The sequence below is a fragment of the Bactrocera oleae genome, chromosome 2, assembly GCF_042242935.1.
Source record: "Bactrocera oleae isolate idBacOlea1 chromosome 2, idBacOlea1, whole genome shotgun sequence".
Classification (NCBI taxonomy): domain Eukaryota; kingdom Metazoa; phylum Arthropoda; class Insecta; order Diptera; family Tephritidae; genus Bactrocera; species Bactrocera oleae.
Genome location: NC_091536.1, coordinates 25888722 through 25904044, shown reverse-complemented (window position 1 = coordinate 25904044; position 15323 = coordinate 25888722). Strand labels below are relative to the sequence as shown.

The following is a 15323-nucleotide window of genomic DNA, read 5'->3' as shown; positions in this document are numbered from 1 at the left end:
ATCCCTTTTTGAATTGTTATGCTGTGGAAAAATACTATGTGCTTATTAATTTTTCAGATTAAAATGCGTCGAGCCCGAAGTAATGAAAAAGTTTCAAAGTCTTTGATAAAACGAATTACATTATATAGCATATCGTAGATAATATTTTAATGCTTGAAGTCGGAGAAGTGACGATGTGTGTTTAATGATGGCAATTCTACTTTTTGCGAAAGAGTTTACAACAACATGCTTCAGGTTTTGACAAGTTTTTGAATCATATTTTTAAGCTCCTGATTGTGAATAGTGGCATTTCTGCAGCTCTGCTGTTGCCTCTCAGTGAGCTGAAGTTAAAAAGTGTTATCGCTAGTTAGCAACCTCTTGCTCGAAATTATAGGTAACATGTTCTAGCCTTTAAAACTCTTGAGCGACAGCCGTCATTAAAAAATATTATAGAAGTAATATACAAATTATTATTATTTGCTTCATGCGCTCAATAATTGCAACATTTTGCTTAAATAAAGGTCAGAAGCATACGAGTAATTAACCTTTGCTTTCAATAAAAACAATATTTGACATTTTCACCGCAATAATGACACTATATTATGCTGAATTGAATAGAAAAAACAATTAAATATTTCTAGGAGTTTATTGAAGTATATAAGTATATCAAAGCGACATACTCTTCATTTAATTACATTTGCAGGAATTTTTCCACACTCATACTAAGCTTAATTAAAGTTATTAAAGCAAATATATGAAACTGTATGTAATGCGAACTGTAAAATAACGGTACGGTGATAAACCTGTCATGTTAATATATGTAATTTTGAGTGTAAATGTGCGATATATATGTATGTGTGTGTTACTCTTGGTGCATTATTTTCCTTTTCGATTTTTACGATTTTTATTGGAATTATGGCTGTTTGCCTACCAGGGAGCGCAGCCCTTAAAGTCGAAGTACAAAATATTCAAAATTTAATTAAAATAGCAAAACACACAAATACTACACGCTCATCCACCTTTTCGACACCAACTCTGCGGACAAGTTTGTCAAGCGGAAAATTTTATGTAGGTGTAAATTAAGCAAGCTATTGTATATGTCTTTATGTCAACGTGTAGTAATTCCTAAATGATGGGGTTGTACTTTTTAAATACTGAATTTAATTATGTGCTGAGATTATATAACAATAATATAACAATAACAAAACATCACAGCATGGCAATCAGCCTTTCCTATAAAGATCTCCGTCCCTTATTTGGGAAAAATATTTAATTTAGCATAATGTAACTTTTAATTACAACCTTTTCTATAGTTTACCTATTTTAATATAATATAAATTACTACGTTATTCATTGGTTGAAAGCTGAAGAAATCCATGTTGCGCAATGACACAGCAAGCTGCCTGTGCAAATATGGTAAACCAGAAGTGTGCTAGCCGAAAATGACTTCCCGTTATTTGAATGTGTATGCTAGGTAAATATGCGTCACGTGCCACGCTACGTTGGATGGAGCCGAAAGTGTAAGCTATTTATACAGACTTAATGTTACAAGCCAGGGAATTACAATGTCTTATGAACAAGAAAAACATAAAGTTATGCTTCAAAGGATAACTTTTATGCGCAAACGGAGCCGATTTTGTTTTTTTTTTTGTCCACTTTAACTAGCAGTACAGATTGAAAGGCATTTAAGAGCTCACAGCGTACTTTTGTTCGTTGAAACGTGCATTTCAGTTGGCTGTAGGAGGCTACGCTTGGTAAAAATAAAATTTGACAGAAAATAAAAATAAAAGGTTGCCTTTTTAAAACGGGATTCTGAAATGACCTTTTGGCATACATAAATATGTGTAACTTTTCTTTGCTATTTGATAAGTCTGAAAACAAAAGTTATTACTGAAACAATTACTCCGTTCTCTTCTACTATATTGCTGTAAAACCTATTTTGCTTTTAATTCCATAAAATTAATGAAAACTTGATTATTAAAGTTACAGTACTAAGCCAAATAAGCTATACTTATTTTCCACATTTATTTACGTTATTATTTGAAAATATACACAATTATTCCAAATGTTTGCGGTAGTGGGAGTGTTAAATACTTGAAATATTTTAATTTGTGTCATTTAAAGTATAATTTAGAACAGTGTGGCTTATCCATTGAATATATTAAAATAAGTACAATATAAAAGCTGAAGACCGATATGCCTGACGTATAAAGAAGGATTACTTTAAATATTCAAATAGAAAAGGAAAGAGCTGCATTACGAAACCCAAGGCTACTTGCCAATTGAGGAAATATTATACTATGAATACAAATTTTTATTTGCACGCATGAAGTGTGTCCCTTAATTAACTTGTACCATAGACAGGAATAGACCGCAAGATTTATACTCTTCTTTTACCTTTTCACCCACTTCCTGTTTCACATATAACTGCACGCTTTTCTCATTACCTCCTTGCCTAGTCTGCAACCATTTTATGCGTGCTAATTTATTACCTGTCATCATTGGACAAATGAATCGCTGCAGGAAAAGAAATGCACTCTAAGCATCTAGACCGGTCTATAAAGAGCACTATATTCTGGTGCCATCTGCATTAGGATAGCATCTATCTAGATGAAGAAATATATACATACATGCATACATATGTGTCAGTGGAAAGAGACGTAACCGTAAATTTATAACGTCGAAATGGCGAAAACGAAAACAGAAATACTGAAACAGAAACATTAATTTGCGCCTATTGGCAAACACACACCGATCCACATATTTGAGTTTGCCTCTTTGAAGTCTACGAAAGATGCGAATTCACTGTTAGTTGCTGGAAGCTCTAGTAAAGCTCGGCATGCGCCAATAATAAACTTTACGCAGTTACAAAAGGGACAAGGCTCAAAAGGGGGAAGGCTCTAACAGAAGCGGGAGTTACAGCTGAATGGCGTGAAACATAATTTGTCGTGCGCGATTAGGGAGCTCTACTGTGCGTATACGAACAGTAAATCATCGTATAATAAGAGATTGAGGACATGGAGAAAATGAAAATGAAAGGCAGTGGATGCTAAATGAGCAGCAATTTGCACATTTTAGAGAGAAATAGGTTGTGTTGTTTTCTTTCCAATTATTTAGTCAAAGATCTTTATGATCTGTTTGGATTTTTTTGCTATCTGCTACATATACGAATTTGCCCCTGCTCTCTCCACTTATTGTTGTTTTTCAGTTTTTTTATGTATTCTGCACAGCAGCATTCCGATACAAAACGCTTAAACGGTAAAGAGCTATTCAGGCAAAAACAACAATTTATTTTCCATAATTTTTTCTTTTTCAATTATCACATAAAAGAATATGTATTTTTAATATCATTCTGCTTCGTTTAAAATATACATTATTCAATCCGACATCTATATACTTATAAATATATCCCGTAAATTTGTTTGCATTCGTTTAAATTTCACATTTTTACAACTCAATTTACGGTAACCCAACAATCGCGCTATACATTAACACCATTCAAATTTTTAACATAATATTAAAAAAAACAATTTTTCTTAACAACTAAATCCTCAACTCAACATATCATCATAATCATCACCATCATCAACAATGCCACCATGCAGCCTTTCATAAAATCCTAAACGAATTTCCGCTTTTGCTCATACATTTTTATAACATCGCCATAGTAAATATTGACGAGGGTCTTTTGCTGTTATTGTGAATATGAGTGTGTTCCCTACAAGTGACATTATCAGGTTATTGGTTAACGTTATGTACGCCGTGTTGTTCAAAATGCCACCTTCCACCGCCTTCATCACATTTTACTTGATATAGTTTTTGTTTCGCTATAATTTTATTTTTTAAATATGTATTTATTTTTGCAAAACCTTTTACTAATAAATCAAGGATAGTGATCAAAATTTCCAAATAAAAAACATACATCATAAAGTTATAACAGTATATCAAATTAATTTTAAAAAATAAATACGGAAAAATGCAACTTTGTGTTGTTGGTTTTTGTCCGCCAAAACATAGCTGTCGGAAATTGTGTGAATTGTTGCCGGAACGTGCAAATATTTTACAATTTTTTACTTTACTGTACTATTTGGATTATGTTTTATTTCCTCCTCTCTCTATCATTGCACTGCCGTTTGAGTCATAATTAATGCGAGCTCATTAAATTTTTATGGTTCCGAAAAATACGGCTGTCAGCGGTTGCACAGCTCGCTGTTCTTGCTATTGTTGATATTGTTAGATGAGTCTGTTATTTACGTTTTGCACGAGTTTTGATTGTATTTCTCAATTCATTTGTTTACATTTCGCCAGCCTTCCACCGGCTGGATTTAATGTCTACCCGCCATTTGCTCGTTTGCCAGTTGTTCTTCAATTGCTCTTTCGCAATATTCATTAAAAATGGTTTATTGGTTTCAGTTGAGGAGCAGCAGTGTTGAAAATCATTTTAATCATTACTTAATTGTTTACAAATGATGCTTAACAGATCATTTAGTTATAAACAAAATTCAAACAGTGTCTTTTATTATGTTCAAAAAAAAGCACATTACTTCTCCTCCAAGGTATGTTAAATACATGATATTTGATATACTATAGAACTCCTACATTAACTATAAAAAGGGTTGATTCTAATGTACTCGGGTAAACCTGATGAGTTTTCCTGTGTGGTGGTGAAATTTTGATGGAAATCGACATACAAGTATATGGTTGGTGGCAAATTATGTGTGACTGCTGTGGCTTGTGTGGCCACTCAGATCTCCAGATTTTACTTTCAACTATCTAAAGGTTGTTAAAAACAAATTTTTATTCAACATCTTCCATATTTATTATTATCTTTTAATTAATTAAGATACCTCTAATGTATAGTTTAAAGCATTCGCTCCTCAAATATAATATTTTTTTTTCAAATTTTTTATTTATAATACGCAATCATTTTTAACTTATTGCTTTGAAACTGTTTAATTAGCTTCATACTTATTTCATTTGATACGTTTTGTGTTCCCTTTTCAGGTTCCACCTGCGGCACTGAACAATTCAGATGCAACAATGGTTTCTGTATCCCCAAGAGATGGCGCTGCGATCAAGAGAGCGATTGCGCCGATCGCTCCGATGAGGCTACGTCGCTATGCAGTAAGTTTTGCGCTTTTTGCTCATAAAAAATATAAACATACTACACACACATGCGTGATAAAGGGACGCCACAAAATTATAAAGGCCTTTAATAAGGATAATGATAAGACACGCTATTTTGGCACAAAATTTCTAATTTCGACTTGTACAACTTTTAGATCACGAACGAAAATCTTAACTCAATATAGAATACACTATTAGTCACTTAAGCTAGAAACCATGGACTCTAATACATTATTACCTAATTCACAGTGAATTTCTGCACACCGACCGAGGTGAAGTGCAAGAATGCCGAACAATGCATACCACGCTCTTGGGTATGCGATGGCAGTCCTGATTGCCGTGACCAATCCGATGAAGCTGATTGCAGTAAGCAATTACATACAAACTTTCAAAACTAATATGAAAGAGATTTAATAGAATTTGACTTAACTATACTAACAGCAAATAAACAATGTAATTTAATGGAGGATTTTTATATTGCAAGAGAGCATGATATACCTACTACTACTACTAACAAGAATCATATATGAGTATAAGCTTATGAAGAAAATATAAGTAAATTTCTAGGACATATGCAAAATATTCAAAGTCAGTACACCATTAACTAAGCATTAAACATTTCATCTTCGAACTACTCTTTGCATATTCATCTAATGTCAATTAGCGTTTGTAGTTTATTATGCAGCCCACTGTATCTGCTTTGGAGTTTAAGAATAGAACAGAAAATAAATTATTCGCGCAATTCATGATAATTTCAAATCAACATGGAAAATATTTAACCGAGTGTAACCGCATGTACCGAAACCTCGGGACGCACCTCATAAAGCGCGCAGCAGCGAACCGCTGACACAAGCCATAGTAACTGCGCATTAGAAAGTAGGCTCCCTTGAGAGTTCAGTGCGTAGCTCCAAATCTCACGTCTAGCAACGCTGCACACGGCCGCCGGGTATTTGCGTCATATCACGCCGTCTCACTCGCGTGAATATAATGCACGCGTGCCTAATTTGTATTTATTGTTATATAAAAGTGGCGGCGCTGTAACTTAATAAGCACCCGTAGTTGGTCTAACCCACGTAACTGTGTGTGAGTAAGAGCATTGTAATGCGAGTTATGCAGCGGTTGCGCATGTGTGTGCATGTACGCGTTTTTGTTAGCTTATTTGCTCGTGCTTTCAATGCGGCTATATGATTTTATCATTTCTTCTTGTCATCTTCCAGTAATACATACTTATCTGCCATTTTTGTAGCCTTTTATTATATTCACTTACAACTCTTGTAACACGGAGTTCACTGTTTGCTCCCATTTAGTCATGAGCATCGGCGGGATTTTGCTTGTTGAGGCTGAAAATAATAAATTCAGAAACAAAGATTTGGGATACAATAGAAAATAGAAATAAATAAATCGAAAAAAATATATTTTTTTCTGTGGTGGTTTAAGTTACTTAACAACTTAACTTTAACGGTGATTATACTTATATGAAATATAAGAGACCAAATCGAATATTTAAGATGAAAGCTTTGCTCAAAACTCGCCACTAATGCACGAGCAACTGCCAACCACCTCTCAAGTGATGTTGCTGCCACAAATTGGATGCGCACAGTATTGTTATCCCATCTAAGCGCGGGGCATAGCTTTTTTTTATTTTCCCACAAAAAATCCATTTAAAATGCGCATATCATTTGATGAAAAGCAGAATTTTCTCTACAAACCGAAATCCGACCGCTTTTAGCACACATAATGCAGGACTAAGTATGATAATAAGCATGTGCACATGAAAGCAAGAACAAACGAATACAAAAGAAAAATTTAACGAGGGTTTTAGCGAGAAGCATACCAGCAGGAGTGGCAGAAAACGCAAAATGTTGTGCGGACCAAATATTGTTGCCCACCATTAGCTGAGATAATGGAATATTATGTTAATCATAAGCATTTATGCGCCTAGTTAGTATACAATTCATATAACGGTATAATAAAAGCAGAAGCAATTGTGAATAAATGTGGAAGCAATATGTAATCTTATGTAATTGCTTCCAAACCTGCAGCTTGCTCTACAGCAAAATAAAAATTGACTTACTTTCGTGACGCAGGCGCATTCAGCACATATGTTAGTGAATACAGTAATACAGTAATTATTAATACGAAGCGCCAATTTAAAAATACTAATTACGAATATATGTCAGTGCTTAACAAAACATTTTACAACTTTTCCTAACTAATTTTTAATTAATTTGATAAAAAAGTAACGGCGGCTTTCAAGCATTTTTAACGCAGAATTTGTGTGTTTTAAATTATACTATATATATGTACATATCGTCACTTAAAATGCAAAATAACTTAACATCAGTTTTAACAAGTTTACTGGAGAAGGAATAAACGATATCAAGTACAAGCTACTCATACTGAAACAAAATTGGATTATTGGTTAGAATTTGGACTCATCCGGTAGCTGAAGCTTAAAATTGTATTCCTATATATAATATGATATAATACATAGTAATCAATAAAAAACTGAATTTCGAATATATTGATGTTACTTTGATTTGCATATTAGTAGGCGATATATCCGCTACCAAATTACTCATACGCCGTGTCCTTTTCACTTCTTCATTTTTTTTGTTACTACTACTGCATTAATAAACGTGGAAATTTTTACAAAATAAAATTTTCACAAAAATACACTTTTCCCGCAAATAGCATTTATTTCAAATTATTTTATTAAATTTTCGCTGTAATTATATATTGTCATTCGCCCTTAGTTTCCCGAATGCTAGCAATTTTTTTCGTTTGTAATTTTAATTAAGGTGGCCGCACATGTTGTTTGGCAAAGGTGCACTTGATCGCACAGTTATTTTCAGGAATTTTGTGGGAACATTTTCTGTATATTTGTAAATATTTGATTTAATAATAATTTTAGTGACAGGAATATTCACTATTATACCTAGTAAATTGTATAGACATAAATATTGCTATTTAAGAATGAAAGACACATAAATTATTGTACTTCACATAATAATTCTCCACCGTTGTAGCGAAAGTAATAGTTTAATGCAAGCCCTCTTAGACTTTTCGATTTTCCAGCACTCATATTGGAAAATAGATCTCCTATTTCTTTATATATCTGCAAAAATTCATGGCCTTGAAGACTCTTCCAAAACTCAGTGGAAATTATTTGTACTCTTAAAAGAGATTTAGCATTGAGTTTAAGGCTAAAGAGCCTAGAATGGTAATGATGATGTTTCTTCCACACACAAGAAACAAAAACTTTTTTAGAAGCTGTGGATCATGTATTAACAAGGTAGAACACAGTTGCATGCGAGGTCACCAAAAGGGGCACCAAAATAAATTAAAAGACTAAATTTTAGTGAGTCAACTACAATGCAACCGAGGTAAGGAAAGAAATATCCTAAGCAGCCATCCACTTTGATACTCATTACATGTAAGCACTAAAGGAGGAAGACCGCAAAAGCATCGCCGTTACAAAGCTTCTAAAATGTTAAATTGCTAATCGCCTTTTTTCATTTTCGTGTTTTTTTTTTTTTACAAATTTTCAACACTTCAACTGTATCCATAATTATAGTTGACTTCGTCTGCGCATGGAATTTTTATTGCCTTGCGGGATAAGCCTAATCTTCACATAAATTCCGCCCCATAAACATTTCGCTTTCGTTCATATTGCGGGTTTCCTACAATTCTAATCGCAATCGCCTGCTTATTGCCCATTGTAGGCGTCAAATGATTACATTTTACTTGTGTATGTGTGTTTATGCATCCTTCAGTACGGGGTATGTTACATATATGAAAAGTGTGTTTGTGTAAGTTGTGTGACTTTTTAATAATGTCTAGACGTGCGCCCATTTAATTTCAAGGTTAACTCTGCTCTTTCAACAATAAGCACCAGCTGAGCATTTTGTCAGTCTCAGCAAGTTTCAAACAGCATTCCCTTTTGCAGCGTTTACATTCTGCGCACCGCTGCCTATGAGTGATGTTTGCACTTTTGTATGTGTGGTTACTTAGAAATTTCTATGATGGATAATATATATGTTTGCATGCTTTTCCTTTTTCTGTCTTAAAGCGTTAACGTTTTGTTCGCGCTCAAGACTTCGCACATGCCGTGTTCGTTGGTGGCGGTTTAGTATTTCGCGCACCAACAAACTGCTCACTGCTAATTAAATCTGAGCACGCTCATATGTGCGCTACTTCCAACAAAGACATAATTAGATTGCATCCCATAAATATATATACGCGTTTGTTTGTGTATGTACTTGTGTATTTTGTATGGTAGATGCGTCGTCTTGTTAGACTTTATGTTCATGGACTTTATTCGTATAGTGTTGAAAAAATCTCTGCTAAACACAATCACAACAACATTACTTGAACGGCACGCCATTTACTTATTTGTTGACGCTTTTTTGTCTACACCCCCAGACATGCGTTGGAATATCCGTAAATAGGTGGCAGTTTGTTTGCTTGTATTTCCTGTAAACTTATCATGTTCGCACACAAAATATAAACGAAAACACACACCGTCAACTGTGGCGCCTGGCATGGCCCCAAGTGCGATGCGTGGGTCCCACATACAAGTATATATGTGTGGCCATGTGTGCGGCTTTTCAACGCAACTACTCATCGTGGTTTTTGCTAGCAATTGGCTTACTCGATGTTTCCAACGTAATATGAGACGCTGCTACCAGGCTTTTATAGTTGCCCCGGCTTCACCAACACTTCGCTGTTTATTTTATTTATAAAACATATATTTTTTTTGCTGATCTTTTTGCTTTGCGTTTATTATTTTTTAACGTTAGGTACTTTTCAGCTTAAACGTGGCGTATATTTCAGTGTCAATGTTAGCATTTGAGCTGTCGCGTAACAAGAGCATATAAGCTGGAGTGTACAAACGGCACTTTGTATTGATATTGTTGCTGTTTATGTTGTGAATTTCAACGCTTCCATTTTAGCTGTAGTAAGCAAAAAATGCGATTTTCTGCCTTACTCAGTGTATTGACTATGAAATTTTTCACAGTTACTGTATATGAAATAGCGGCGCCTCTTCTTCTACTTACGATACGCGATTTGATATTATCCCTAATAGAAGATTCTGATTTTATAGTAAAATCAAGCAACACAAAGCATATTTCGTAAGGAAATATTTATTGTCAAGAAACGGAAGTAGGGTTCTAACATCACCCCCCCCAAAAATAACCAAAATTCTTAGTAATTATATTTGTATCACCAGTATGAGCGAAAGACCCTTAGTGTTAATGGTTATAATGTGAGGCTGGGTGGGGAAAAGTTTAAAAAAAGCTATAGAAATAACGTATTCCTGTAGTCTCTCTTGTGGAGAATTAATTGAGCCAAAATCATAATCTGAGAAGTTTAACAAAAGAAACTTCTCGCTTTATTTACAAATTGAGTAATTAATTACATTTTGAAATGTAATTTACTTTTATTCAAATAACAACTGACACATTAAAGCTCCTTTGGAAAATGTTAATTCAAACTTCAGAGCTTCTTGCAATAATGTTGGTGCTAAAAGCAAACACACGCTTTTGACATGAGCTGCGACCATTATTACAATTACTACCAACAAAGTAAACTTTTCAATAATTTATAGGCATTCATTTAGACATAAATATACAAATATTTATATATAATATTTAATATATCTATGTATGTAGGTATACATATGTAACTGCAAGATAATGGTTATGCGAATATACGTGTTGTAAGTTGACTTTTAATATCTGCGTCAAGTGGCTTATATAGGCCATATGTATGTCAAAGGTACTTGCGCCTGCAAATATGCTTCACACTTAAGCGCTCGTGTGTGTCTAGCTGCCAACACTATATGGTGTATACGTAATTAATAGAAAAGTTTGCAACATATCACACAGCGTTGACATTTGAACTTTTGTTTCAATTGGTATTTATTTCTACAATCTAAGGCAGCAAGTGACAACATGCATATGTTTCTGTGACCGCCATTCATGGAAGCTTGCAGAGCTCTGTTAAATCAAATATTAGCCAGTGTATGCACTCGACACTCAATCATGCTCATAGAATTTCACAAATATTAGATGATGAGTCGGTTGCCCTGCAGTTAATTAATGTAAATGCGTTTGCCTGATAACGCTGCTTATTAAAATTGTGTAAATCGGCCATGTTATTAATATGCAAATATAACTACAACAATATTTATGTTTCTGCTACATTTGCCCGACGTAAATTGTGCTATCATATTTGTTTCAAAGCTGTTATATTCACACTCATGCTTTTGACAGACAGTAACAACGTTTGTATTAGCAGCAATAGTATTGCAGCTTTCAGAGTTTTCAATATGGAATTAATAATTTTGTTTTGTGGAATTTCAACCTCATTTTTAAAATCCTTCAATGCATATAATTTTGATAGACAGAATGTAATTGGTTTTACGTTTTTATTTTCCAAACTTAACTACCTGCACTATGGAAGTGTATAATAAAACAATTTAGTTAGCAAAAAAAATTTTCTGAAGAAACTAAGGATCATCGCGGTCAAGATCTCTAGCAACTGAATAGAGAATTAAATGACATGCTTGCGTTGACTCAAGCTTATTTATAAGCTCTTTTGGTAGCTATGTGAAGATTATTACTAAAAGCTCGCTTTTATAGATCAATTTTTATGTTAATGATATACAAATTCTATTCAATTAGTTGCAGAAAATCAATATAATATTGGCTAAGAGTCGAAAAAAATATTTTACAAAATATGAAACTGGCTACCTAAACAACTCTCTGACAACTTGTAGCTCTTTCACTGCAATATTAATTAAGTGTCCTTGGGGGTTTTGAACATATACCCATAATCGATGGCAATAATCTCTTGCATAGCCACATCGTCCATCAAAGTTTATGCAAAAGATAATAAGCCAGCATTTAGAACTTTTTTTATTATTTAAGGCAAAGTTATAGAATTTGTAACTCTTAAAATACTAAAAATATACTTTTTCAATTATTATATTGGTATCCGGATCATTTTGACGTGTATGTGTGTGCGGTGCAAAACTTATTTTGTTAATCATCAGGTATTAAAAAAAACCAAAAAGTTAAAAAATAATAATAATTTGTGCGAAAGGCAAACTTTTTTAAATCCTGAAACGTCGGAGACCCTATAAAATATATTCATAAATGATGAGCTGAGTCGATTTAACGATACGCTAGCTAATCTCTCAGTTTTTGAGATATCGATCTGAAATTTTGCGCACGTCCATTTCTCACTAAGAAGCTACTTCTTTACCGGAACGACCATTATCGGACTACTATAGTATATAGCTGCCATACAAACTGACCGATGACAATTATGTTCTTGTAAGGAATCTGTTGTATTTGTGAAGGGTATTATAGCTTCGGTATAACCGAAGTTAACGTTTTTTCTTGTCTTTATATGTCTTTTTCTCATTTATATTTACTAATGCAAATATCCATATTAAAACAATTGACAGCACGGCAATGCTGCGGCCAAAACAAACATGCGCCATAAATAAATTACAAATTTAGCTTAGACTCTCTTTTTTGTTGCTCACAAACAATGAAGCTATTTATTTATTTACTTTTTTTTTGGTTGAGACTTTTAAATGACAGTTAAATTGTGTTTTAGGTTTAATCCGCTTTTGCTGGCTCATTTAAATATTCGTTTGGGTCATCTGAATATTTTACCGGTAAACATATAGTGCACAGGCATTAAATAAATATTTCATATTATGTATTTTTCCTTCATTCCTACCCTTTTACCCACAAGGCATTCTAAGCGTTGCTGCCACACAATTTTGTATATATACTTGTAAAAGAACTTATAAAACAAAAACTATAGCTGCGGATGCCAGTGTGTGTATATTAGAGTGTTCGTTATTTCCCAAGTTGTTTTTTTTTCCTAACGCCCGCCGAAATTTCATCCGTTACGCTCTTTATTTTCAGTTAAAACTGTATATAAGTTATTTTACCTTCCCCAATTTATATATATGAGATTTTTTGATCTTTTGCGTTAACATTTTTAGCTGTAATACTATTTTCTGTCGACAAATATTGTAAATATTGTAAATAACCAAAAATGCACAAAAACAAAATAATTGCCAATAAATGGTTTCAATTCTTGCGGGTAAATTCATTTATGGGCACAGTTGTCAACATTATGTTGTCTGAAAGATAATTTGACCGCCGCTTATAAAACAAATGCTTTATCAGCCTAAATATGATCATATTTGCATACTCAGCAGGCATATTTGCATTTGTTCACAACCACACGTACACGAATACATAAACAAATCAGTGAGTACTAGATAAACACTACTGGGAAAACTAACAGATAAATCAAAATGTTTGATTCCAATAGTGAAATCACTGCTTCTGATCTCGAAACAGAATTCTATTTTCAGATGCGAGAATCGGCGGTTTTCTTTCACTGTTATTGATTGATTTGAAATATTCAAATTCGTGTCGGCAGCTAAATGCAAACATATTTTTACAAATGGCAATGGTCAACATTAATATGCAAATGCAAAAGTGCTAAAAGCTTGCAAAAAGTATTATCAAGAAAAAACAAAAATTTTAAAAAAAATAAATGACTATTGAAGAAAAAAATATTACATGTTACATACATACAGTTTAAACATCGCAGCCCCTTTCCCGCTCGAAATCCTCTCCCTTACACATGCATCGCTTGTGCAACCCATCTCGGATGGAGATTTTAATTTTAGATGCCAATACATCACAAGCCGACCGACAAAATACTCAAACGAACGGTGGCACTAAATTGAAAACGCCATACAGTTATGTGCATATACATATAACAGATCGTATGTAAGGCAGTGCATGTTTATGTTTGTAGGCAAACAAATAAAGTGTGTAGCACAATGCAAATGCAAGCGAAATGCAGATGCAGCAAGAGATGAGTAAAAATTTATTTACTTTCGAAACATTTAAGGCATATTTTCATTTTATTACACTGCAAATACTAAATTACAAAAAATTTTATAAATAAAAATATTTTTTTTTCCTTATATTTATAGAGTTAGTTGTTAGTGTTGCAAACTAAAAATGTGTAAACCAGGAAATAAAATCAGCACACTTGCTGCTCCAGCCGGAAATAGAAAATGCCGATTTTTTAACGCATAAAAATAAAAATAGTTCGCTAATAAATAACAAACACAAACACGTGCGCTCTTCTACGACAGGATAGGCAGGATTTTCATAAACAAAAAAAATTCCGTTATCTCCGAGAGTAGGCTGCTTAAATGCAGTAGTAGTATTCTTGGGATGAGCACATTTTCGTCCATAGGAATTTAACAAACATTTAAGTGAATATGGTTAAATATTATATATCAATTTGCAGAGAACCTTTTTAATGAATTTCTACAATTTAACTTTTCATATTTTTTTTTTGGCAACTGTTGATTAACGTGGGTTTGAAAATCTCTATAATAACTTAAAGCTCATACATATTTAGAACTATACAATTGGTACATATGGGTATGGCGAAAGAACTGATGTGCCACGTGGGTAACCATTCAACTTAAGTTACGATGTGATAAGATGAATATGGTTGTATCGTCTACATTTGTTTACTTACTCAATATGATGAAATAAAAAAAAAACATTTCGAAATTTTAAAGACATTCAGTTGTGATTATTAAAGATAATTGTAAAAGTTTAAATCCAAGCGAGTCAGAAAAGGATATATTTTCGATTAAGATTTTCACATTAGCGCCCCTCACTAAGTTGGACTTTAAGTTCAGTAAATAGAAATCTATTATTATACTCTAGCAACTGGTTTTTTCATTAAATTGAATGCTTTAATTATTACTTTTTGTATCCAGCCTTATTCAAATGGTTCCAAACGGTTTTTTGTGCAATCTTTAGGTCCTGGAGTGGTGCATCTTTGACATCGAAATAACCGGAACGGAATCGACGAAACCAAAATTGCGCACGTTTGGCTGTTACAACATCAGGACTATAAACGCTATTCATATTTTCAGCCGCCTGGCTTGCGTTTTTGCCTTTATCGATGAAAAACTGTAAAATATAGCTATTTTCTCTTTGCTAGTGTCCATCTTTGACTCGCGCTCAAACAAAACCGAATCAACTAATCACAAAACTGTCAGAAAAGCATATAACACATATACATATATCTATTGGAAAAATTATTTTATGTTATATTACTAATACTTTAATCTATCAACATTAACA

General features: G+C 33.4%; 1 protein-coding gene across 18 annotated transcripts in view; it reads left to right on the top strand.

Moving 5' to 3' along the window:
- The window catches only part of LOC106615948 (very low-density lipoprotein receptor), a 251414-nt gene that overhangs the window by 170052 nt on the left and 66039 nt on the right, over positions 1–15323 (top strand). For 15 of the 18 annotated variants that reach the window (XR_004978621.2, XM_036372667.2, XM_036372668.2 and 12 more), the window contains 2 exons: positions 4984–5103; positions 5356–5472. Coding sequence is in view for 17 of the 18 variants with exons in the window: in XM_036372667.2 (XP_036228560.2) it covers positions 4984–5103; positions 5356–5472 (237 nt within the window). In the remaining variant the exon portion in view is untranslated. The remainder of the gene's footprint in view (positions 1–4983; positions 5104–5355; positions 5473–15323) is intronic. The other 3 variants (XM_070112905.1, XM_036372673.2, XM_036372691.2) reach the window with 1 other exon arrangement.